The following is a 26,523-nucleotide window of genomic DNA, read 5'->3' on the forward strand; positions in this document are numbered from 1 at the left end:
TTGTTAATTTGGCCTCTTTGTCCTGTTATAGGTATTTCTTTCTTTTCTTTTTTAAGGTTTATTTATTTATTTGAAAGGCAGCATTACAGAGAGGTGGAGGCAGAGAGAGAGAGGTCTTCCATCTGCTGGTTCACTCCCCAGTTAGCTGCAATGGCTGGAGCTGCACCGATCCGAAGCCAAGAGCCAGGAGCTTCTTCTGGGTCTCCCACGCAGGTGCAGGGGCCCAAGCACTTGGGCCATCTTCTACTGCTTTCCCAGGCCATAGCAGAGAGCAAGATCGGAAGTGAAGCAGTGGGGACACGAACCAGTGCCCATATGGGATGCTAGCACTGTAGGTGGTGGCTTTACCCACTATGCCACAGCACCAGCCCCTGTAGTCCTTTTAATCTCTAAGTTTGCCTCTACCTGCTGCTTTAGCTACATCCCAAAAATCTTCATATGTTGAGTTTTTATTACTATGCAAGTCAACATATTTTATAGTATCCTTGATTTCTTCTTTAAATTTTTTTAAAAATTTATTTGAAAGGCAGAGAGAGAGAGAGAAACTTCCATTTGCTTGTTTACTCCCCAGATGACTGAACCAGTGATAGGCCAGTCAGGAGCCAGGAACTCCCATCTGGGCCTCCCACATGGATGGCAGGAACCTAAGACCTTGGGCCATCATCCATTGCCTCCCCAGGGATATTACAGGAAGCTGCATCAGAAGTGGAGGACCCAGAATTCAAACCAGCACTCTAATATGGGTTGCAAGCCTGCAAGTGGTGTCTTAACCCACTGTGCCACAATGCAGCTTCCTTTTCTTTATGTGGATCTGATATATCATCTGGTGTTACTTAATTCCTACCTGAAGAACTTAATTTTCTTAAATACTGCACTTTTTGGAGGATAACTCTTTAAAATCAATTTTCATATCATAGAATTTTACATAAATGAAGTGGCACTCCAGGGTCTGCTTTTTCTGGATTCTTCCACACAATATAGTTATTTTTGAAAACTAAAAGTTTGCATCTAAGTAATATTATCTCTTACCTCTATTTTGCAAGAAGTTGTTAATTACCTTCATATCTGATTTTTTGAACTAACTGAAATGTTCTTTTTCATAGACTATTTCAGTCTCAGAAAAACCATTAAGAAAGGACAGCTCTAAAATGGTTATTCTTTTTTAAAAAATATTTATTTGAAAGGTGGCATTACAGAAAGAGGGAGCAACAGAGAGACATCTTCTATCTGCTGTTTTACTCCACAAATGGCTGCAGTGGTGGGTGCTGGACCAGCCAGCAGGCTAATACTCGATCCGAGTCTGCAACAAGGGTGGCAGTGGCCCCAGCATTTGGGGGCCATCTTCTGCTGCCTTTGCAGTGCACTGGCCAGGAGCTGAACTGGAACAGGAGCAGCCAGGGCTTGAATTGGTGCTCTGATACAGGACGCTGGCATCCCAAGGGTGGGCTTATTCTGCTGCACCACAACACTGGCTCCTAAATTCAAGAAATTTTTACAGTCATGACTACATTGGTTCAAACTGAAAACAGGTACCACTCTGCTAAGGAATACCCTTTGCCTGTGCAGGCTAAGTGGGACAGACCCTACTTGTCTCATGAATGGGGTTCTGTGACACAGACCTGGCCCACTGGGGCTTTGCTTGGGTTCTGTGAGTTGGGGTTCCCAGCTTTAGAGATAAGACATCCACCACTCCATACACTTTCACAGAAAACTTTTCCCAATTTTTTTCTTTGGTTTCAATTTTCGTGTTGGGTGACTACTTAGTAACAGAAGGTACAGATGCAGTTATTTTGCTGGGTTTCCTTGCAGAGGATGGTTAACAGTTTCATTGCCTCTGTAGTTTTCAAAGTGGAAATATTTTTACTGCTTTTAGGAACTGAAAAATACATCAGTGTTCTTACAAAGTATTCACATAGTACAAAAACACACAAAATATACAGCCATATAACCACCTACAGCAGTATATGTATAGGAAGGCTTCAGACACAAATATAATACATGAAATTAAAACTATTTACAGTTATAAAACCACCAAAAATAGGAATTTAATGAACATTTTTTAAAAAGATAATTTATTTGAAAGGCAGTGTTAAGAGAGAAAAGTCTTCCATGTGGTGGTTCACTTCCCAGATGGCTGTAACAGCTGGGGCCGGGCCGGATTGAAGACAGGAGCTGAGAGATTCTTCTGAGTCTCTCATGTGGGTGCTCTGCTGGTTTCCCAGGCACACTAGCAGGGAGCTGATGAGAAATGGAGCAGCTGACACTTGAACTGGCATCCGAATGGGTTACTGGCATTGTAGGTAGTGGCTTAGCCTGCTATGCCTCAGCGCTGGCCCCAAAGTATCCACATGGTCACAACAGGAGGATTAAGTGAAGTTGCAAGGAGTCCATGAGATTGAAAATTCTCCTCCCCCCTTTACAAATTAAATGACAGAAGTAAGTACTTCACTTAGCAGTATGTCATACGTATCCTAAGACACAGCTAGGGAGTTTGCAAGTAGCTGCTCTCAGACAGTACAGTCTGGTGCTGTACCGGCATGCAGGAGTAACTGCTTTGATGACACGCTTTTCTTTTTGAGGTCAAATACATTACTGAGGAGTCTGACAGGATGGGGAACTTGAAGACGCTTGGAGCTTACTGAAATCCAAATTGCTCAGCTGGATCTTCCTATCATTGTCAGTCCTCAAAACACTGGTGACAAACCTTCTACAGCTACTTTACTACTGTACAGGTATTCACCACCTATCCAGATTGAGATAAAGAAAAAAGAAATAAGATGACAGGGCTGCTGTGTGGTGTAGTGGGTAAAGCTACCACCTGTCATGCCAGTATCCCTAACAGGTGCCAGTTTGAGTCCTGGCTGCTCTACTTCTGCTCCAGTTCCCTGCTAACGGCCTAGGAAAGCAACAGAGGATGGCCCAAGTCCTTGGGTCCCTGCACCCATGTGGGAGACCGGAAAGAAGTGGGTTGCGGCCATTTGGGGAGTGAACCAGCAATGGAAGATCTCTCTCTCTCTATGCCTCTTCCTCTATCTGTGTAACTCTGCCTTTCAAATAAATACATTAAAAAATGATGAAACACCTCTATTTACAGACAAAATTCTTTTGAAAAAGTTTATTAACATTTTATGAAGCATTTGTTTTGAAGACTAAGTTTTGAAAGCCATGTAAACCAATCAAACCGAGTAAAGTTTTGGAATGAACATCTCAAATCATTTTAATACCTTTTTCTCATGGGATGACAACAGCATTATAATACTTTCTTATTTTTTATTAACATTAGCTCTTTTCAGATTAGTAGTAGCAAGTTCTGATTTTTAGTATAGGTTGTGTATCTCTTATTTGAAACACTTGGGGCCAGAAGTATTTTGTTTTCTGGGTTTTTCTGAATTTTCTAGTAGTTGCACAGCATCATGAGCTACCACAGGGATGGGAAGGGCCCAAGCCTGAACAGGAACTTCACTAGGTTTTGTGAAGCTTTATGTACACAGCCTGAAGGCAGCAGGACACAGGGTGTGTGACACTGTCACGCTGTCCTGCCTGAGACACTGTGCTGGCACTGACAAGGCTTCAGACTGTGCAGTGTTCAGGAGTTCAGATTAGGGATGCTCAAACTGTGCTCTGCTAAGGCAAGAGAGAAACATAATACTTTCCATTTATTTTTAAATTTCCTATGAACTACTTTCTAGTGAAAAACTGTTTGGTATTAAGTGTTTTTATCTCAAATTCTAAAGGTAACCATGGCCCTCAGCTGAACTGTACGCTCCCGGGCTTTTCCATCTTAGGGACATTTACACAGTAAATGCCATTTCAGTCACTGAGCTCTTCCTCATCACTGAAATAGGTGCTTTTCTTTATCCTCGGCCGTCTTGAGTCATCGGATGTGGAGGGACCCCCTGGACCGGGTCTCCATTTTCTTTGTTCTTCTTCAATTTTGGCTTGCTGGAAGGCAATTCAGAAAACAAAACAAAATCAGCAAAATGTTAGATGTTACTTATGGTGCATTAATCCAGAACACGGCCACCGCACATCACAAATACCAACACTTCCTGCCCTCCCAGGCCTTGCAGACAGTAAGATATCCCTCTTGCCAAGTTCTGACCCAATCGCAATGTTAACTCAAAATTATTCTGGACAGTTTCTAAACTGTATTTTTGGTGGGCCTAAACTCATTTCAATCAAATAGTTCTGTTCAAATCCTTAATGAAAACAGACTTAGATACTGAAAGAGTTGTGGGCCCTCAACACCTGGGGGAACCCGTGGGAGCTTTCATTCACGCTGCTCTGGACTGCAGAGAAAGACCCTGTCGCCTACAGGTTAGCAGGTGAGGGAAAGACAGAGGTTGCCTGTGCAGACAGTCAGGGAAGCAGGCAAGGAAACAGCAGCACCGCATGGCTGCAGCCCAGGAGCCTGGCAAAGAGCAGCTCAGTACCTGGAAGGCTATGGCCTGGCTGAGGCTGTCCAGGGCAGGGTCTTCACCTTCATCTTCACTTTCTTCTACTTCCTCACTGAGGGATTGAAGCAGTGTCAGAATGCAGTCACCCAATGGGAAAGACAGAACTAACACAAAGTCGGGTTTACTAAAGCAGTTATACATACATTTCTTCTTCTGGTTCAGGAACTTTCTTTTTTTTCTTCTTTTCCTTCTTCTTTGGAGGTTCCCGTTCTCCAAGCATATTTTTAGGACAGGCATAACTTAAGTGTCCACTTTCCTTTTGTTTCATATTAAAAAGGAAAGGAAAAATACATTTGTTGCCATTAACAGAAACCTTCTACCACCTTATGACTAAAAGGTTTTAGAAATAAAAAGTTTACTCCCACATGAAGGATGTTAATGATTAAAAAGCCATTGCTGGGGCTGGCGCCGGTTCAAGTCCCGCCTGCTCCACTTTTGATCCAGCTCTCTGCTATGGCCTGGGAAAGTATAAGACAGCTGAAGTCCTTGGGCCCCTGCACCTGCGTGGGAGACCCAGAAGCTGCTCCTGGCTCCTGCCTTCTGATTGGCGCAGCTCCAGCCATTGCAGCCAATCGGGGAGTGAACCAGTGGATGGAAGACCTCTTTCTCTCTGACTTTCAAATCAATCAGTCAATCAACCTTTTAAAAAATCCATTACTGTAATATTTAGAAGGAAGAGTCTATATGCTATTTTAACTCCCAACAAGCTACTCTAACAACTAGGGAATATTTTGTTAGTTTTACTGAAAAGTATTCTTCACTCAAACATTTTAAATCCTGACTCAAGACGTAAAACAATTCAAATTAAATGGATCATCTACCCTAACTGTACAAACTTTAAGTTACTATTTCATAAAGTGGGGATAAGAGTATTCCTTTAAGTGTAAACAAGATACTGTTTAAAAAACAAATAGGTGGGCAGTGTTCTATATAGGCAGCGGTTACTGTCCCCTACCAGTACAGCTCCCTGCTAATGGCCTGGGAAAGGCAGCAGAAGGTACTGGGCCCTTTTCACCCACGTGGGAAACCTAGAAGCAGCTCCCAGGCTCCAGCCTGGCCCAGCTGTGGCTGTCACAGCTATCTGGGGTGTGAATCAGAGAATGGAAGATCTCTCTCTCAATATATGTAACTCTGACTTTCAAACGAACAAATTTTTTTTAAAAGGAAACTTCTGTCTTCCTCAATTTTTCTATTATTTTATTTTGCTCTATTGTATCTTAAACTACATCTGCACTGTCCAATTAGAGTGGTCACTGGCCACACACAGCAACTGGTTACTTATCTGAATGGAAAGATACATGAATGTAAACTACACATGGAATTTTAAAGATTTATTATGAAAAATGTAAAATACTTGGGCTGGCGCCGCGGCTCACATTGCTAATCCTCCACCTGTGGTGCCAGCACCCTGGGTTCTAGTCCCAGCCGGATTCTGTCCCAGTTGTTCCTCTTCCAGTCTAGCTCTCTGCTGTGACCCGGGAGTGCAGTGGAGGACGGCCCAAGTGCTTGGGCCCTGAGCCCACATAGGAGACCAGGAGGAAGCACCTGGCTCCTGGCTTCGGATTGGCGCAGCGTGCGGCCGTAGCGGCCATTTGGGGGGTGAACCAATGGAGAAAGGACCTTTCTCTCTATATCTCTCTAACTCTGCCTGTCAAAAAAAATGTAAAATACTTAAATAACTTACAATTTTGGTTGTAATATTTTAGATAAACAATGGGTTAAATAAAAGGTATTCTTAAGTTTTACCTGTTTCTTTTTTTTTTTTTTTTTTTGACAGGCAGAGCAGACTGAGAGAGAGAGACAGAGAGAAAGGTCTTCCTTTTGCTGTTGGTTCACCCTCCAATGGCCGCCAAGGCCGGTGCACCGCGCTGATCCGAAGCCAGGAGCCAGGTGCTTCTCCTGGTCTCCCATGCGGGTGCAGGGCCCAGGTACTTGGGCCATCCTCCACTGCCCTCCCGGGCCACAGCAGAGAGCTGGACTGGAAGAGGAACAACCGGGACAGAATCCAGCGCCCCGACTGGGACTAGAACCCGGAGTGCCGGCACCGCAGGTGGAGGATTAGCCTATTGAGCCGTGGTGCCGGTCCACTTTTTTAATGTGACTACTAGAAAATTTTAAAATTACACATGTGGTATCTTCAATGAGTTCACAGAAAATGCCTATTATGAAACAACTATGCATGAAATTAAAACATTTTCACACCAAAATAAACCTATCTTACAATTCAATTGTCCATGAACTCTGAAGTCTCTCCTATGTGGCTTGCACTGCATTCCTGCTTTCCAGTGCTGGGTTAAGACTATCATCTGTGGGGCCAGCATTGTGGCATGGTGGGTAAAGCTGCTACCTACAGCGCCAGCATCCCATATGGGCGCTAGTTCGAGACCCGGCTGTTCCACTTCTGATTTAGTTCTCTGCTATGGCCTGGGAAAGCAGTAGAAGAGGACCCAAGTGCTTGGGCCCCTGAACCTGTGTGGGAGAACAGGAAGAAGCTCCTGGCTCCAGGCTTCAGATCGGTGCAACTCTGACTGTTGCAGCCAACTGGGGAGTGAACCAGCGGATGGAAGATCTCTCTCTCTCTGCCTCTCCTTCTCTCTCTGTGTAACTGACTTTCAAATAAATAATCTTTTTTTAAAAAAGATTATTATTTGTAACAAGCTGCAGTACTGAATTGTGAAACATGAGAGCTCTGAATCCGACTTGCAGGTTAATAGCTCAATACATACATTTAAGAGATATTATGGGGTGTGGAGAGACCAAGCCAATATTAGAACAGAGGACAAAAATAATCATGTAGGGCCGGCGCCACGGCTCAATAGGCTAATCCTCTGTCTTGCGGCGCCGGCACACCGGGTTCTAGTCCCGGTTGGGGTGCCGGATTCTGTCCCGGTTGCCCCTCTTCCAGGCCAGCTCTCTGCTGTGGCCAGGGAGTGCAGTGGAGGATGGCCCAAGTACTTGGGCCCTGCACCCCATGGGAGACCAGGAGAAGCACCTGGCTCCTGGCTTCGGATCAGCGCGGTGCGCCGGCCGTGCTGGCCATTGGAGGGTGAACCAACGGCAAATGAAGACCTTTCTCTCTGTCTCTCTCTCACTTTCCACTCTGCCTGTCCAAAAAAAAAAAAAAAAAAATCATGCTTTTCAAGTTTATTTGATGCAGCACCCAAACCGTGTTCTTGAACAATGGACCACCAAGCACCTTACCACATCCCACGTGAAAAACGGGTTTAATGGTGCAGCTAAACAAGTGTAAGCAGATTCCGGGGAGGGCAAAGTCAAGGAATACGAAGTATACAAGGTGTAAGAAACCTGTGGTGCTCCTAGAAAGGAAAGGGAATGGATGAGCAGGTCCTCCCAGAGCTCACGGTGAACAGGAGGACATATACTAATCTGACTCTAACTTCCTTCTCTCCTCTGTGACTTTGGAACACTTTTCTTAAACATTTATTTAGGAGATTTTAGAGTCGGGGTTGACAGAAAAAGCATACACCAGGGGCAGTGGGCTTCGCTTCTCCTCGCCACCCATCGAGGACAGCAGGAGTGGCAGTGGGCAAAGGACCCCCAGGGATTTCTCGTCTCCCACACCATAAGCAATGCCTCTCAGCATCTGCAGGCTCTGTTTGTGGTGATTTATGGAGTCACTTTAGCAACCAGCTGCTGACGCCCAGTCTGAAACTCTCCTGGCACACCTGTGGGCCTGGTGCAACACTGTTCTATGGCTGTGTGTCACTCCTGACCACCAAACCCAGGTTATAAGGGAATCATGAGGAGAAGCAGGGAAGATAACATGGAGACAGCTCATCAACAAAACAGCAAAACGACAGGCAAGGAAATGAAACATTTCTGAACACAATATCCTGTGGAAGATGGGCCATATGATAGTGTGGGGACTGAACCATGTGCTTGAAGTCTGGCAAAATGCTGGGAAACAGACCCCATCTAGTGAACAAGACTGTGTGAGTTGCTAAAATCTTCTTTTTAAGAGTCAGTTATTTATTTGAAAGGCAGAGTTAAAGAGAGGGTGAGACAGAGACAGAGAGACAGAGAGGAGGGATCTTTCACCTGCTGGTTCACTCCTCAAATGGCTGTAGCTACCAGGGCTGGACCAAGCTGAAGCCAGGAGTAAGGAGCTTCTTCTCTGTCTCCCACAGGGGTGCAAGGACCCAAGCACTTGGGCCATATTCCAGTGCTTTCCCAGGTGCATTAGCAAGGAGCAGGATCAGAAGTGGAGCAACGGAGACTTAACCTGGTACCCTTATGGGATGCTGGTGTTGTAGGTGGTGGCTTAACCTGCTGTACCACGATGCCAGTCTCCTAAAATCTTTCAAGACAATGAGATACACTTAGAAATGGGAGAGCAAACCTCTATACATGGGCTAACTCAGCTCACCTTGAGATTTGTTTCCATCACTTAGATTAGTCTCCAGGTTCTAAGCCAACTGTCACAACCTGGCTTTTTTAACCAGTAAGAAGTATTGACAAGCAAATATAAAAGATGGACATTAAAAATACCTCACAGTAAGCTTTGGAAAATTCCATTAAGATTCTGGTTTACTTACCCCACATTCGTAGCACTTGGATTTATCAAAGTAGTTCCGTCTTCGGATGAATTCGGCTGCTCTTCCATTGTCGATAGCAATGCTTGCTTTTATCACTCTACCGAATAACTGCACCGGAGAAAAGCATCAGTGCACAGGGCGCGCTTCCCTGAGACAGGACACTGGCTGCTTCCTCTCATGTCCCCAAATCTTCAATTCCCTTTTATTTTCTAGGTGTGATACATTCTACCCTGCAGTATTTTTATTTCTCAAATTCTACCAAAGCATTGGGAACCCAGTACAGCCTTGACTGATTTTGTTTTCCATAAATTAAACAGCCCCAGAATCTACTGCACCCCTAGTCTTGAGGCCTGCATGCACACAGAGGCTTCTGGGTCACAAACCCTGACGGGAAGGCATGCTTACCTGTTTGTTGTTTATCGCCCTGGTGCAGTTTTGCGCAGAGTCTTTATCCAAAAACAAAATGAATGCAACCCCTTTACTCTTCCTGGTGTCTTTATCTTTCATTATAGTAACCCTTAAAGCACAAAACAGCAGTTAAAAAGAGGAGGCAGTGATAAAAGAAACAGACAGTCATGCTTGGAAAACTCAAGTTTTTAAGAAAAGTGTTAAAGGGGTGCAGCTTCGATGAGGAGTCAGCCTAGGGAGGCGGGTGAAGGGAACAGAGACACAGCGCTGCCTCCGAGAGTTAGCTACACTTCTCCTCTGCCAAAAACACCACAGGACTGGGGTGTTTTCTCCTACACAAACAGAAACAATTTACTTATTTTTCTAGGCATTAGCATCTAATTGTATTCGTAATATTCTTTTACAGAAGTGAGGTTCCACGGTGCTTAGCCAGAGCACACAGTGTAGCGGTGACAGGTGAGGGCGCAGTCTGCCTTCCGTCACCGGCACCACCACAGTCTGTTCTGTGGGTTCTTGCTCACTGTGGGCCACGAAGCGGAGCCCACAGCAATGTCAGCAGGGCGTTCTGGAGAGACAGCAGATTCCAGAGGTGGAGCAGCACGGGTCCACGATGAGCCAGCTGGGAGGAGACCGCGCTGACCAAATCCAGGACTATCTGAGTACCAAAACAATTAGCTCCAGTAATGAATTACAAAACGCAGAAAAAGCAGGGATTTCTAAGTCTATACCTTAATAGACAGACAAATGTGGGGAAGGGCAGGGAGGGTTTTTCCCTAGGGTGAATGCCAAAGGGTGGTGGTAAAGGAGTAGGGGCACTGCATAAGGAAAAACCCACTATTTTTTAACAGCCATCGTGGGGCCGGCGCTGTGGCGCAGCAGGTTAATGCCCTGGCCTGAAGCTCTGGCATCCCATATGAACACCGGTTCGAGACCCAGCTGCTCCACTTCTGATCCAGCTCTCTGCTGTGGCCTGGGAACGCAGTAGGGGATGGCTCATGTCCTTGGGCCCCTGTACCCATGTGGGAGACCCAGAGGAAGCTCCGGGCTTCGGATCGGCACAGCTCTGACCGTTGCTGCCAATTGGGGAGTGAACCAGTGGATGGAAGATCGATCTCTTTCTGCCTCTCCTCTATGTTACTCTGACTTTCAAATGAATCAATAAATCTTAAAAAAAAAAAAAAAACAAAAAAAAACCCAAAACAGTCATGGTGAAGAACTGATCAGGGAAACCATCAACAAACGTCCAGTCTAAAATTTTGTTGCAAAATAGTAAGACTGCTAATTAATTAAAAAAGGTAAAATATACAGCGGAGACACAGGACGCTACTCTGATCAAAACCAATACCAGTCAAGAGACAGACAGTGTGCCTCTACGAAAGCTATCAGAAGGTATATCAATCTCTTCACGAGGGAAAAGCAGCAGGTGGCAGCCGTGTTCTTCACAGCTTCCACACAAAAGGACGCTAAAAAGAAAGGACAGTTAAAGCAATATCTGATTGTGGCTGGATACCAAAGCAGAAAAATGCTATGCAAGACATTATAAGAGGTCAACTAACAAAACTGCAAAACAACTGGTGGACTCAGTGAGTGCTGTGTTTTTATATTTGTGAAGTTGGTAATTCTATTCTAGTTAAGATGTATCTCTAAGTAACACACTCAAGTACTTAGTAGTTAAGAGCAGTGATTTTTCTAACTCATGCCCAAATGAATCAGAAAAACTGTTCACATATGCACAGATGAAAGAAGAGGGTAAAGAATAAAGCACATGAGGGTGAATGCCAAATGCACTGACTCTGAATAAAGGAAATTTACATATTCTTTATACTACTTTTCAAACTTTTATAAATTTGAAATTATTTATAAATAGCAAAAAAAGGACAAAGGTTAACAATTTTCTAAAACCCACATAACAGGAAAACAGACAAGAAGATGCAATGAGACTTTATTCAAGACTAATTTTCATATATTAAATTATTCCACTCAGGTTTGGGTCTGTATAGACGCTGGATTTAACACTGATAAAAGATGCCACCACATTGAGAAAAGGAATGTCTAATTTTTTTAAAAAGCAACAGACGTGGAAGTAACTTAGGGAAAATGGGCACCAAAGTGGCTGAGCTTCTCAGGGTGCCTGTGTTCACTCAGAGGCCGAGGGTGAAGAAAGCCCAGGCCCTCGGTGAAGCCTGCAGTGTAGGCCTATCACCTCCAAAGGCAGCACTGCGCGGTTTTCAACCAGTTCTGAGAACTATCAAAAGACTAGTTTTGGGCTGGCGCCATGGCTCACTTGGTTAATCCTCCGCCTGCAGCGCCCACATGGAAGACCAGGAGGAAGCACCTGGCTCCTGGCTTCAGATCGGCACAGCGCCGGCCGTAGTGGCATTTGGGGAGTGAACCAATGGAAGGAAGACCTTTCCCTCTGTCTTTCTCACTGTCTATAGCTCTACCTGTCAAATAAAAAAAAGAGAGACTAGTTTTAACTTCTGGCAATTTTTCACATTTGTGAAGGTGAGATGAAGTCATAAACCGTTTCTGTAAAACACTGTTGCAGAAGTGTGGCTTTCCACACCAGGCCGTTAGTGACCTCACTGCTCTGTCTCTCTTTCCCATCCCACTGCTGTGGTCCTGTCCACGATGGTGTTAAAACTCCCAAGAGCGTATCCTCACTGGTTTCCTGGTGGTAACTCGTGTGTAACTAACGAAGTCTTCTACTTCACGGATAAATGAAACCATCATCCTTTGCTCAACAATCCCTGGTTCTTTAAAATGCCTGTCTTTGTTCAGGCATCAGTATCCTCCGACTTGGCTCCCACCTTCTTCACCTTTCACTGCTTCTTCCACTTGCCAAAATAAGCCATCCAGGGTTCACACAGCACAGGCTGCACTTCCCCAGCTGGTGCCTCTGTCCATGTGTCTTCCTGCACCTCTCAATTACTGCCCATTAGAATTCTACTCATTCTTCTGATCAGAATCTGTTCCCTAATCTCTTTTCATCAAAATGAATCCCTCCTTTTCTCTGCTGGCCCCATCTCACCTATTTTCATGCAAACTCCTTCCAGGTATCTGTACCCTCTAAGTGCCTAGCTCAAGGTGCAAACTGGAGAGGCAGATACAAACCGCAGGAGCACCTGGCTTTACTCCTCTGGTCCTTCAGCCTCAGGGCTAGGCAGGAAGCACTAACAGCACCAACAGCACCAGGGCACTTCACAGTTTGTGGGAATGGAATTAAAAGATAAGCTAACTTTGGAGAACTTTGAACTTCATGCAGAGCAAATGAAGTATCTTTCAAAAGTTCATAAAAATGCACCTTTCACAAAACTACAAAAATTATGCATGGATTTCAACAATTTTTACATTAAAATAAGCTTAGCTTTTAATTCCATTTCCCCATTTTAAAGAACTTTTCTGGAGTACTCTCATATAAGGCTGTAGGACAAGGTTTTTATCCCAGTAAAAAGCTGACATTTGGAGTCAGTGTTTGCCACGGTGGTTAAGCAGCTGCTTCGGATAGAGTATCCCACATCAGAGTGCCTGGGTTTGAGTCACAGCTCCATTCTCCACTCCAGCTTCCTGCTAATGCACACCTGGGAAGCAACAGCGATGGCTCAAGTAGTTGGGTTCCTACCGTCCATGGGGGAAACCTGAATTCAGATCCTGGCTTCAGCGTGACTCAGCCCTGGCCATCTGAGGAGTAAACCAGCAGATCGGAGTCTCTCTTTGGCTCACTTTCAAGAAAGTTTTTTTTTTTTTTTTAAAGAAAGCTTTTAGCAGGAGGTATTGTGGCAAAAATTAAGCTGCTGCTTGGGACACCTGTCTCTCACCTTGGCGTGCCAATTCAAGTCCCGGCTAGTCTGCTTCCCACCTGGCTTCTTGCTAATGCATCCTGGGAGGCAGCAGATGATGGCTCAATGCCTGGGCTCCTTCCATCCAAGTGGGAGACCCCAGTGCAGGTCCTGACTTCTGCCAGGTCCAACCCTGCCTGTGTGGTCATGTGGGGAGTGAACCAGCAAATCGAAGAATGATTTCTCTCTCTCCTGCCTTTTAAATAACTTTTTTTTAAAAGCTTACGATCTATTGATGGAGATAGACCTGTAAGCCAACTACAATATGTCACTAGTGACAGCTTCTATGGCAACAGAAAAATTTGACACCGATGAGTTAAGAAGACAACTCTGTGATGACTCTCATGTTTCTAACACAGGAAAAGCGGCAGAGAGCATATAAAGCAGACAATACACTCATTCATATCACATGAAGCAGACACTATCCAGGAAACCTGGGTGTCACCCCTGCCACTCCGTCTCTCATGCAACCCTGCATACATTATAAGCACTTCACAAAGTGCTGTCCATTTCACTTTGCAGACAGCTCTGCACTTAAAGCAGCCTCTACTCTCCCTGCACTGCAGGAGTGCTGGTTCAGACAGGGCACCCTGCCTGTGCTCCTGTTCTCCTCCAACCCAATCTCTACAAGGAATCCACAAGCTTTTAGAAATTCACTTCTACTCCGGACCCACCAGGAGCTCTCTCTTACTAGAAACTCTTTACATACACACAGGTACTTGGGCCCCTGCCACCCACGTGGGAGACCAGATGCAGCTCCCGTTTCCTTGATTCGGTTGGCCATTGCGACTGAACGGGAAGTGAACCAGGGGATGGAGGATCTCTGGTTCCTTCTCTCTCCACTCTTGCTCTGTATGGTTTAAAGGTATGGGTTCTGGAATAAGACTGTTGGTTTCAGATCTTGTCCCCTCAGTAACTAGCGATAGGACCTCAGGTTTACTGTGTGCTTCAGTTTCTTCCTTTTCTCTCTCTCTCTCTCTCTTTTTTTTAAGATTCATTTATTTATTTGAAAGAGTTATTTGAAAGCCAGAGCTGTGCTGAGACAAAGCCAGGAGCTCCTTCTGGGTCTCCCATGCAAGTTCAGGGGCCGAAGGACCTGGGCCATCTTCTACTGCTTTCCCAGGCCATAGCAGAGAGCTGGATGGGAAGTGGAGCAGCAGGGACCCAAACCGGTGCTCACATGGGATGCTGGCACTGCAGGCGGCAGCCCCACCCACCATGCCACAGAGCTGGCCCCAGTGCTAGTTTCTTTTAAGGATAAAATTAGAATAATAACAGCACTTACCTTGAAGGGCAGGTTTGAGAATTAAATGATACTATGCTCAAAAAAATTAGAACAATGTCTAGTATATAGGAGAATATCAAAAGTTTATTTTAGTGTAAAAAAAATTGAAAACCACAGTTGCTTATAATACATGTTTTCAACAAACTTGTTGAATATTCTCATAAGCATGGATTTCAAAATATTCTGCACCAAAATAAACTTTTCTTTCAATTCACTTTTCTTGATCTTTTTGGAATACTCTTATATGTGCTCTTTTTAAAAAGGTTTACTTATTTATTTGAAAGTTAAGACAGGGAGGAATGAAAGGAGGGAGAGGGTGACAGAGAGAGAGAGAGAGAGAGAGAGAGAGAGAGGGAGAGAGGGAGAGAGGGAGGGAGAGAGGGAGAGAGGGAGAGAGGGAGGGGGGGAGAGGGGGAGAGGGGGAGAGAGGGAGAGGGAGAGGGAGAGAGAGAGAGAGAGAGATCCTCCTTCCCCAGTTGGCTGCAATGGCTGGGCCAGGAGGCAGGCTGGAGCCAGGAGCTTTACCCAGGTCTCCCATGTGGGCAGCAGGGACCCAAGCACTTGGGCCATTCTCTGCTGCTTTCCCCAGGGATTAGCAGGGAGCTGGATCCGAAGCAGAGATGGTATCTCATGGGGGATGCTGGCATTGCGGGTGGCGGCTTTATCCGCTAAGCTACAAACTAGCCCATGTATGTCCTCTTTTGTTACATACCACCATTACTAGAGTTTTGATTGATGATGACTGTTCAAAAATCTGAAGACCCCAAAATTTACCTAGAAGTATTTTGGATAACAATTTTTAGTAGCAAACTAAGCTTAAAAGAGGTTAATAATTTCATGATGCACACCAACTTCAATAGTTTAACATTCACTAATGGAAAGATACAAGAAAAAGAACTAGTCAAAATAAACATACTCTAAAAACAATCAATCAAAAAACAAAAACAAAACTGAATAAAATAAATGTGCTCCAAATTCTTAGAATTTTAAGTTCTTGCCAAAGTGTGTGTAACTACTATATAGAAGGGTGGTATCTTGCTTTTACTTCTGCACAATACAGTTGCTAGATCAATTTAAAACAGTGAATTAAATACGAGAACCTGAAGTTATTTTTAATCTCTTATCTCCTATCCCTAATTGCTATTATCATCTATTAATAGCAATCTATAATTGCTATTATCATCTATTTTTGTTCCTTTGTAGTCTTTCTGATATAGCCAAGCTTTCCCTTAAGGTAAACAGTGGGCACCCAAGTGTGGCCAGGTAGGGGGATGAGGTCACACAGGGGCGTGGCAAAGGCGTGGTCTTCCAGCTCACAAGCCTAATCCATTTTAACCTATATGCCTGCCTACTTCAAGTCTCATAAACAATTTGGAAGTTACATATATTGACATACTCATTTCAACATTATTCCTTCAATAAGTGGTAAACCATTCATAGTGTACTTGATAACACCGGTTCTAATAACCAAAACATGTTTAATCAGACATCAGGTCTTATACTGGATAGCAGAATTAGTTTTAGACTTTATAAGTAATATGGTAAGAAATTATAAAGATTGTTCAAATCACGATATATAAAGGAATATCAAAGAAAAATTGAATATAGGGATATATCTATAGTATATACATGGATTTATAATATAATGTCAACTTTTAAAAGGAAGCTGATATACAAAAATATTTATAAAAAGGTTAACAGTATTTTTATTTTGTTATAGCAAGTACCCATTTTATTAAAGCAAAAAAAAAAAAGAAGTAAATTCAGACAAATTTTAAAATGAAGCTTCAAAGAGTATTATGAATACTTACTTTACAACTTTGCCATACTTGGAAAATATCTGGAACAAAAGAGCACACATTCAGCATTTCCGTTAGAATCATACATGTTCAGGTTCATACACCAGCTTCTTTCTTACAGTTCATGAACCATGTTAGCTGTCTATAAAGCAGGCTGTAGAGGAAATTTTTTTGGTGACTACAATAATATCCTCATTGTTACTGGAATCATGTGTATCTGTCTAAGTCCAGAATTTCTCAGCGTGGTAAATGCGCAGAGAACAAAGAACACTGCATGGGCGCTGGAACTCAGCCTGAGTTCTCAGTCCTCTACAGCTCCAGCCAGCGCCTGGAGAACATCACCATCTCTAGCTCTCCCACCACAAAAATGAGAGCAATCCCTGTTTTTTTTTTTTTTTTTGACAGGCAGAGTGGAAAGTGAGAGAGAGACAGAGAGAAAGGTCTTCCTTTTGCCGTTGGTTCACCCTCCAATGGCTGCCAAGGCCGGCGCACCGCGCTGATCCAAAGGCAGGAGCCAGGTGCTTCTCCTGGTCTCCCATGGGGTGCAGGGCCCAAGCACCTGGGCCATCCTCCACTGCACTCCCGGGCCACAGCAGAGAGCTAGCCTGGAAGAGGGGCAACCGGGACAGAATCCGGCGCCCCAACTGGGACTAGAACCTGGTGTGCTGGTGCCGCAGGTGGAGGATTAGCCTATTGAGCCGTGGCGCCGGCCTTTTTTTTTTTTTTTTTTTTTTAATATTTATTTACTTATTTGAGAGGTGAGTTATAGACAGAGAGAAGGAGAGACAGAGAGAAAGATGTTCTGTCTGCTGGTTCACTCCCCAGATGGCTGTAAGGGCTGGAGCTGAGCCGATCCGAAGCCAGGAGCCAGGGAACAGGGGCTTCATCTGGGTCTCCCACATGGGTGCAGGGGCCCAAGCACTTGGGCCATCTTTTACTGCTTTCCCAGGCCATAAGCACAGATGGGAATTGGAAGAGGAGCAACTGGGACACGAATTGGCACCCATGAGATGTCTGCACCAGAGGTGGAGGCTTAGCCCACTATGGGGCCCCAGCAATCACTGTTTAATAAGACAGGAACTCACATTGCTTGTCAAGCAGAAACACAAAACAGCTTCTATAAGGAAAAATCTGTTTCCCTCAGCTCCTCCTCCTTCCAGTCATTACTCTATGCTGGTGCCACTTTATAGCTGGTGCATCTGTTGAGTTTATATCTACACCCTCCTGCTAAGCAATCTCAACTATTACTAAGGTTTCAGCCAGTATCTATACTTATAGTCCCCACCTTTCTTAGAAAACAGTCTTTTAGAATATGTTAATACATGAACCAACAGTAACATTCGGGTTCTATGATTAAGTTGTATAATGCTAGAAAGCGGCGTAAGTGAATTGCAGTGTTAGGAACACTGGATTCTGAACACTGGTATGGCTTTTCTATGAGCCCTTTCCAATGGCTCCTGATTTCACTCTGAGTGAACACTGAAGTCCTTCCACACTCACGGTCATACAGGCAGCCCTGAGGTGGGCTTCTCTCTCATGACCCCTGGTTCGCTGAAGTCCTTCCACACTCATGGTCATACAGGCAGCCCTGAGGTGGGCTTCTCTCTCATGACCCCTGGTTCGCTGAAGTCCTTCCACACTCATGGTCATACAGGCAGCCCTGAGGTGGGCTTCTCTCTCATGACCCCTGGTTCGCTGAAGTCCTTCCACACTCATGGTCATACAGGCAGCCCTGAGGTGGGCTTCTCTCTCATGACCCCTGGTTCGCTGAAGTCCTTCCACACTCACGGTCATACAGGCAGCCCTGAGGTGGGCTTCTCTCTCATGACCCCTTGTAGCTCCTGCAGTGCTTGTCACCGAGACACCTGCGGAACTGCCTCTTGCTTGCTTCAGGTGTTTATTCTAAAGTCACCTTCTTTTTTTCCAATAGCACAATCAGCCAACTCTTCATTTACTGAACACTGTATACAATTCATACTGCTGTCAAGACATTATCCTCAAGCACACACAAAACATTTGACAAAGCACAGCATATTCAAGGCCATAAAACGAGTACAGCACTGGGGCACAGATGGTAAAGCTGCTGCCTGCAGTGCTGGATGGGCCCCGGTTTGAGTCCCCGCTGCTCCAGATCCGATCCAGCTCTCTGCTATGGTCTGGGAAAGCAGTAGAAGATGGCCCAAGTCCTTGGGCCCCTGCACAGTGTGGGAGACCCAGAACAAGCTCTGGGCGCCTGGCTTTGGATCGGCACAGCTCTGACCATTGCGGCCAACTGGAGAGTGAACCAGAGGATGGAAGACCTTCCTCCCTCCTTCCCTCCCTCCCCCCCCCCCCCCCCGCCTCTCCTCTCTCTGTGTAACTTTGACTTTCAAATACATAATCTTTTTTTTTTTTTTTAAAGGGCACTTCTCCCCACCCTCGAGTTTCACCTCCACCTCCAACCTAACACTGAACAGCCCTTCCTTATTTTTCTCTTTAGCACTGAACATCTTGGTGTCTTCTTAGTATCTACTGCATAATTGGACTTTTAAATAGTTTGCATTATTTCTCCTGCTGTGAGTGTCAAGGGAATTTTTATCTTGTTGTTCACTGATGTGTCTCTAGAACCTGTAAGAGTGCTCAGCACATAATAAGCACTCAATAAATACAGTAAGTCTCTCTTTTGAACAAGTTAACCTCCTCCTGTTCTTTGAAAATCAAGCTATGTTAATTAATCAAGTACTATATACCGCCAATACAGCATCTCTATCTAACGTCTACCCAAAGTAGCAATTCCTCCAGGTCCATTCAACCGCCTGTCTGCAGGGCAGGAGCAACAGGAAATTGTGTTTTCTGTGAGGTCAAAAGGTGAAACAATATGGTAGAGGGACTAGCACTGAGGTGTACTGGGTAAAGCTACCGCCTGTAGTGTCAGGATCCCATACGGACACTGGTCGGAGTCCTGGCTGCTCTACTTCCAATCAGCTGCCTGCTGAGAAAGCAGCTGGGGATGGTCCAAGTGCTCGGGCCCCCTCACCCACTTGGATCTTCTGGAAGCTCCTGGCTCTTGGCTTTGGCCTGGCCCAGCCTGTACCATTGCAGCCATTTGGGTAATGGGAGAATGCATGAAAGACCCGTATCTCTCTCTCTGCCTCGGCCTCTCTGTAACTCTTTCAAATAAATAAATATTAAGAAAAAAAAAAAGAATATGGTGGAAGGGATTGCCCCCTCACCTCAATCACCCTTATTCTGAGTTGAAAACAAATTTATCAAACTGTTAAGCTTCTGCCACACCTGCCCAAACCTGAGTGTGAGACAAAGGAAACAAATCTGTTTGACCCATCAGTTTCTTTCTCCACCCACCAGCACTTCCAAAGCCAAGAAAGTAAGGAGAAAAACCAGCCCATTACAAGTTGCTTCCACTTCACTAAGTCACAGGTTCCTTCTGTGTTATGAAGAACTTGTTACTTTGTAGAGGTATACGAATATTCTAAGTTCTCTTTGGAAATGAAAGTTTCTACTTCTTTCATTTACTTGTATCTGCAATCGGTGCCCCACTGCGACCCTACAGTGCCATGGACACTGATGCTAGATACCATCCGGCCCTGGCCACCTAGCCTCCCTTGCTTAGCTTAAAGGTTCCTTGCCTCCTACTAAAATCAGCTGCCTGAACTGTGGTAGTGGTGCAGCTGGCCCTACAGGATTCCTCAACACAAGATGCACAGGCCATCCTTCGCCCCTGCAGAGAAGATAACATCTTGTTGTCTGGTCTGGTCTTGAGGAGTTTCTTTTCCTGGCAGCAGCCCCTAGACTGCCTGCAGCCCACACTGACTGCATCAGAATTTCCGAGACCGCGGTCACAGATCACAGGAGGGCACTGGCACTGCAGCTGCACCAGATGCTGGACGTGAGCCGAACTCGCACACTTCTCAACCCCAACTTCCACCTCGAAGAAGCGTGCCCACAGCCTGTCAGGGAGCCAGGCATTAGGCAACAGCTGCTGGCTCCCTTGCTCTGTTCTTTGCAAAAATACCTACTTTAAATTAATATGCTGCTGGGTGCAAGTTGGGCAAGCAGACCCAGGTAGGGGCAGGGTTTCTGTGACCACTCCTCCAGCCCGTTCCGGGGTGTTCTGTAACAGATGTATTTTTCACTAACAGTCCAAGTACACTATGGAGCACTTCATGAAGATTTTGCCAGAAAGAACTGCTTGGGTGAGCTACATCCGTGTCTGCAACAGACCACTCAGGACAAAAAAACAAAAACAAAAAAAAAAACATGCCGACATGAAACTTACCCTGTATAGGTCGTTGTTCGTCAGGGAGAAGGGCAGGTTGGAGACATACACTGTGCTTTTACTGGGGGCCAATCCACCACTCATTTCTAAGAAAGAAAACATGCAAAGTCATAAGCATTCGACACCGGGACTTGTTCATTGCACTTAAAGCCGCACTACATCTTGGGCAGTCAGGAACCTGGACACCAGCTCGGGGAACCAGTTTCCTCCCCATTAGCATTCCGGACCTTTCCGCTACTCTTAAGCTCTCCTCAGGCTAAGAGCAGAAAATGCACTCAAAGGTCTAAGTCCAGTATCCTGCCCACCCACCAGAAGCAGCCTGGGGGCTAAGAACTTCAGTCGGGAATTTCTGCCGACATCCTGGGTAGGTACTTTTCTTTGTCATTTCAATCCTTCTCTGGAGTGGTGTTAAGAAATTCTGGCCTCATATTTTGATAATGTAAAACCCTTTAGAATCACTCAAGTTATCACCACCAAATTACGAACTGACACATTTTATCTTATGAGCTGGTTCAGTGTTTTGAAGGGATGCCGACCCTTGGAACCAGAATTAAAAAATAAGCTGCTTTCGGGTGCAAAAACTTTGCCATCCATGCGCGGGAGGGATCGCCACAAAGTTTATGGAGAATGCGTATTATGAAAGAACTGCACGGCTTTCAATTTTTTGCATCCGAGTAAACTTTCAATTCCATTCTTTTTTTTTTTTCCCTGACATTCAGAAACACCTGACGCTCACAAACATCCGTAGTGTTAATTTTCACGCCCAAATTACCCGTGTAAACAAGCGCCTGAACGCTACCGATTTCGGATCTCAAGAGCCGGTGCAGCGGGCCTGAACCCCCGGCAACCGACCGCCACGAAAGGCGCGGGGAAGCTGGGCGCGGCTCGGCGCTGCGGGGACTACCGGGAACACCTGGGCCGCCGGCTCGCCTCGGCTTCCCGGCCCGGCGCAGGGAACGCTGCCCCTGCGGGGACGGCGAGCGCAGGCCGGGCCAAGCTCCGGAAGAAGGGCGCAGAGGGCTAGCCGCTGTGGCCGCCGGGAAAGGCCGCGGCTCAGGGGCGTTTACCTTCAGACGGGGTGGCGGCGCGCGAGCCCCCGGCCCGGCCCGCTCACCCCCGACTCCTGCTGCAGCTTTGCGGAGCCCCGTGCATCGCGGGGGCCGGCCAGGAGCAGGCGCCGAGAAACAGACCCGAGCGGCCGCGGGCCTCGGCGGCGGCGCGCCTGCTGACGTCACGGCGCGCGCCGGAAGTGCCTGGCAGACGGCGGCGGCGGGCGGACGGGTGCGTTCCTGGTTTCCCGCGGCCGAGTCGGTGAGCGCTTTTCCCTTGGCGGGAGTTGTTGGGGCGGGTGTGCGGGACGTTGGCCCAGGGCGGGCCGTTCCCTGCGGACCCTGGCGACTCGGGCTGGCGCCGTGCCACAGTCCTACGCTTTGAAGTGGAGGGTGGAGAGAGACGCAGTGGAGGTCGGGCACAGCGTGCTGGGTCTGAGCCAGGTTCGCTTCTCTTCCAAGGGGTCCTGCGCGGGCCGCGTCGGGACCCGAGGGCAGGCGGGCAGGCAGGCAGGCGGGCGTGTGCTCGGCGTCAGGCACTTGGCGCGGTGCGGGCAGAGGGGCGCGGCGGGCTCGTCTTCAGCGGAGTGCCACGCAGCAGCTGGGACGAGCCGGGTTCCGAGTCGGCTCGGCTCCCGCGTCGTTGGGAATTTTCTGGCGCCTGTGCCCTCCTTTGAACCCATCTCGGGCTCGCCCTGCTGCTTCTCCGAGATCAGGAAAAAAATGCGTTTTGTCTCTGGTGCTTAAGTTAACTCCGCCAGCAGCCGGGAGCCCGCGCCGCCCATCCGGGCCGAAGCCGGGCCTTGTGCAGACGGAGGCGCCTGAGTGCGCCCGCGTGCACCGGCTGCGGCCGGGGCTCGCTCTCCGGCGCCTGTGGTCCTCACTGGCCTCGAACTCTCTGGTTCTCCTGCGGTTTGGGGCTCCCTCTCCCTGGATTCGGACCCTGGCTGCGTCTGCACCCCCCTCTGACCCGCTGAACGCCCGGACTGTGCTCTCTTCTCAGCTAAACAAACTCTTGAGCGTATTCAGCCTCTTGAGGATGCGTTCAGCTGTCGGTCTTAGCTCTAGCGGGGCTTCTCCTACCAGCCTTTCCATTGGGCGCTTCCTGTGACACCTGCATCCAGGGTTGGGCTTGGATTCGGCCATAGCGAACCAGAGATCCTCCGCACTCTGCTCTTTGCTACAAGGCGCCTTTTTCTCTCGGGAGCACTGGATCTCCCTGTCCCTGCCTGCGTCTTTGTGGATAACTCTCAGGCATGCCGAAGATCTGAGGTTAGCTGTGGCTTTGTTAGAGGCCATTCCCGAGCTTGGCGTAGTAGATGCAGTTGGGGGGCCTTGCCATGTGCTCGGAGCGCGCCGGCTTTCCAGTCCGGCGCAGTAGAATAGCTGGTCTCCTCGCCTTCCCTCTCCAGTCCGCGAGGGGAGGGCGGCTTTGCCTTGTTCACCATTGTAACTGTTGTATCCATTTGCTGTCAGGAAACAGGTGGTCCCAGAATAGTTGCAGTGTTGAAGATTTGCTCTGAGAGAGCAGGTAGTTAACAGTAATGAATGTGTGAGACCCTGGGGTAGAAGTCCGTGCTACTCCACCACAGCCCATTCTGGATTCCTGAGAGCATGATACCAGTTTTCATGTCGGAGCAACTTTTTTTTTTAAAGCTGAACATAGAATCTTTAAGTGATACCTAACAGTTTTAAAATGTCAAATATAAAAAGTTTGGAAATTTTGAGCACAGTTATTTATTTGAAAGGCGGAGTTGCAGAGAGAGAGAGAGGTCTTCCATCCGCTGGTTTACTCCCCAAATGGCTGCAATGGGCGGAGCTGCGCCGATCGGGAACCAGGAGCTAGGAGCTTCTTTGCGATCTCTCACGTGGTGGCAGGGACCCCGAGGACTTGGGCCATCTTTTGCTTTCCCACGCCGTAGCAGAGAGCTGGATCGAAGAGGAACAGCCGGGACTCAAACCGGCACCCCTGTGGGATGCTGGCAGTGCAGGCAGCGGCTTTACCCACTAAACCACAGCACCAGCCCCTTGAGCACACTTTTAAAAAATGTAACCAAATACAAGTAACCTGTGCCCCTCAGGCCGTGTTCAGATATTGGACTTTGTGGAGAACCATAGGTTTTGGGAGGAGGCAGAATCCTTGAGGGGAAGCTGAGGTTGAATAAGATAGGAAGAGGTATTCCTGTTGGGAAGGGAACCGCTCCAGGGCGGGGTGTGGTCCTTTGGGCCACTGTGAGAGATTTGCATGAACAGGATTAGGTGATATGATAGGCTTGTGGAGGATTGGGAATTTGGGTATTATTAGGATTAGTAAATTATTAGGACTCTTGATCAGGAAAAGTTCTCATTATGAATAGGTATTGACAATTATTTGAGTGATTTTTGGGGGAATGAAATGGGGGGAAAGCATTTGGGGGAAGCTGGCCAGTTAAGAGCAGATACGAAATAAGATCAGTTTGTAAATATTATACGTAAGCAAACATTGGGCATTTTTGTCTACTTATGTAATTTCAGTTGATCATTGACAGTGGATAGTCAATAATCTAATAAATACTATTTTAAATGTTTTTATTTTCATTTTATTTGAAAGGCAGAGAGACGGAGAGACAGAGACAGATCTTCCACCTGCTGGTTCACTTCCCAAATGTCTGCAACAGCCGAGGCTGGGCCAGGCCGAAGCCAGGAGCCACAAACGCAGTCTGGGTCTCCTGCTTGGGTGGCAGGGTCCCAAGTACTTGAGCCGTTATCTGCTGCTTCCCCTGGTGCGCATTAGCAGGAAGCTGGAAAACCAGTCTCCTTACAGCATTGACAAGTCTTGCAGAGCGTTCAGGTCTCCTTTAAAAATGCCGAGTTACGTGGGACACCGTGGAAGCCCTCACTGCCCCTCCAGTCCCTTCTCGAATCCATCTTGGGTACCGCCAGGTTTATATGAAATGGCGCTTTTCTGCCTCATCTTATTTCAAAAACCTACAAGGAGCTCATCTAGCATTGTGTGTGTGTGTGTGTCACTTAATGCCCTTGATCAGTGTTCTTGCCCCTTTTGATAATGGTGGGGTTGGGTCTTCAAAGTTGTGCAGGCATCAGTCTGCTCCCGGCTTCATTAGACTCTGGAATGTAAGCTTTCAGAGGCACTGTTTTAGTCTGCAAAGTGAGAGATGCTGTCGCCTCCTTCTTTGCTGTTCTGTGGGTAAAGCGATTCAGTGTTTTGGAAGTCTGTTGCCGAGTTCTTGCTCACTGGAGAGGCACTGAGTGCTCAAGCCCCTGTGTAAATATTCCAGGCCCATCTGCTTTGTCACACACTTCATGTCCTCCTCCTTGCCTTTAGCTCTTCTTGGATCTTGGTGTTCACTACCATCCATCCACACTTGAAGATTCTGTTAACGTTTTCTTAGCTTTCTTAACACCACTGCCTATGTTTTTCTCTCACTGAGCTCAGAACAGTGCTGAATTCTAACAGGTGTTAGCTGTGTTTTGACCTTTTAAGTTGATATCCATGCTAATGTTTTTTCCCAAAGATGCAAACTGTACTCTAAAATAAATTTTTGATTTAATTGGCTGGAATTTTAAACATTTTCCACTAAATAAAGTGCCCCATAGTTCTTACATTCAAATTATCCCTTAAAATTGTAAATGTTTCATTTCAGGATGTCAGGAATATTCTTAGCATGCTTTTATTTACATATTTTTTAAAGATTTACTTACTTGAAAAAAAAATAGTTACCTAAGAGAGAGAGAGAGAGAGAGGGAGGGATCTTCTTGCTGGTTCACTCTCAGATAGCCACAACAGCCAGGGCTGGAATTGCATGTAGGTCTCCCTCGTGGGTGCTAGGGACCCAGGCATTTTGGCCATCTTACTCTGCTTTATCGGGCACATTAGCAGGGAGCTGGACCTGCAGAGGAGCAGCCAGGACTCAAACCAGGCTCGTAGCTCATATGACATGCCAGTGTTGCACTCTGCAACTTAACAGTGCTGGCTCCCAGCCTACTTTGTAGATCAATTGATCTTGCTTGCTTGAGATGAGGTTAAGATTTTTAAAAGGTGTCAGGATCCCACCCTGTGCCGATTGTTGAGGAATGTCAGTGGGCAGCGCCTCGGTGGTGGTATTTTATAAAGCTCCTTACATGGTTCTCATGTGCAGCCAGGAATAGAAATTGCTATTAGGGGTGCAGAACGTTTGGCTTGTGGGCCATATATTTGGCAAGTGAGACGCCAAATTCAGCAAAACTGTAGCAGGCCAATTTTTTAAGTTGACTATTTTATGTGACCCGTGAATGTTAAGAATGTCCAGAGGCCCTTGGTAGAAGAATATTTTCCCACTCCTGCATGCTGGAGCTAAGAGATTGTCCAGGTACCGTTTGCGTAAAAGTGACGTGCTTCCAGTGTCGGGAGAAGTTTTATGAATGATAGGTACAAACTCCTACAGGAAAGTGGTCAGGTGAACAATCTGTATTTATTTATTTATTTGAAAATCAGAATTGGAGGGAGAGACAGATCTTCCATCCAGTAGTTCGTTCCCCAGCTGGTTGCAATAGCCAGGTCTGGGCCAGGCCGAAGCCAGGAACCTCATCCAAGTCTGCCACATAGGTACAGGGGCCCAAGGACTTGGGCCATCTGCCACTGCTTTCCCAGGTGCGTTAGTAGGAAGCTGGATCGGAAGTGGGGCAGCCAGGGCTTGGACTGGCACTCACATGGGCTGGGAGTGCTGCAGACAGCAGTTTTACCTGCTGTGCCACAGTGACACTCCCCACCCCACCCGGTTGTATATATGTGGCTAGTATTTAGTGACTACTTTTACTCTGCTAAGCCCAAGCAGCTTAGTTTTCTTCGTGGTGGAATTCAAATTAGGAGGCTGG

The 26,523-nt window shown here is 46.6% G+C and overlaps 2 protein-coding genes across 44 annotated transcripts in view; one reads left to right on the plus strand and one right to left on the minus strand.

Moving 5' to 3' along the window:
* Window positions 1-1,155: 1,155 nt before the first annotated feature.
* Window positions 1,156-21,853, minus strand: ZCRB1 (zinc finger CCHC-type and RNA binding motif containing 1). 8 transcript variants are annotated; one of them, XM_051850969.2, is made up of 8 exons: window positions 21,393-21,832; window positions 20,621-20,706; window positions 16,357-16,385; window positions 9,419-9,530; window positions 9,014-9,121; window positions 4,601-4,713; window positions 4,434-4,509; window positions 1,156-3,942 (listed from the first exon to the last, which is right to left on the minus strand). In XM_051850969.2, the coding sequence occupies exons 2-8, from the start codon at window positions 20,702-20,704 to the stop codon at window positions 3,811-3,813; spliced, it is 654 nt and encodes a 217-aa protein (XP_051706929.1). In that variant the 5' UTR covers window positions 20,705-20,706; window positions 21,393-21,832; the 3' UTR covers window positions 1,156-3,810. The 8 variants fall into 8 exon arrangements, with proteins under 8 accessions (XP_051706929.1, XP_051706928.1, XP_069905791.1 ...); XM_051850968.2 differs by having other exon boundaries at window positions 21,688-21,829; XM_070049690.1 differs by having other exon boundaries at window positions 9,419-10,076; window positions 21,688-21,829.
* Window positions 21,804-26,523, plus strand: part of PPHLN1 (periphilin 1) — a 104,939-nt gene continuing 100,219 nt past the window's right edge. For 13 of the 36 annotated variants that reach the window (XM_051850947.2, XM_051850943.2, XM_051850945.2 and 10 more), the window contains exons 1-2: window positions 21,854-21,931; window positions 24,260-24,431. In XM_051850947.2, coding sequence (XP_051706907.1) covers window positions 24,314-24,431 — 118 coding nt within the window. In that variant the 5' untranslated portion in view covers window positions 21,854-21,931; window positions 24,260-24,313. Of the gene's footprint in view, window positions 22,114-24,259; window positions 24,432-26,523 lie in introns of all 36 variants that reach the window. The other 23 variants (XM_051850946.2, XM_070049674.1, XM_070049675.1 and 20 more) reach the window with 10 other exon arrangements.

This window comes from Oryctolagus cuniculus, chromosome 9 (assembly GCF_964237555.1).
Source record: "Oryctolagus cuniculus chromosome 9, mOryCun1.1, whole genome shotgun sequence".
Taxonomy (NCBI): domain Eukaryota; kingdom Metazoa; phylum Chordata; class Mammalia; order Lagomorpha; family Leporidae; genus Oryctolagus; species Oryctolagus cuniculus.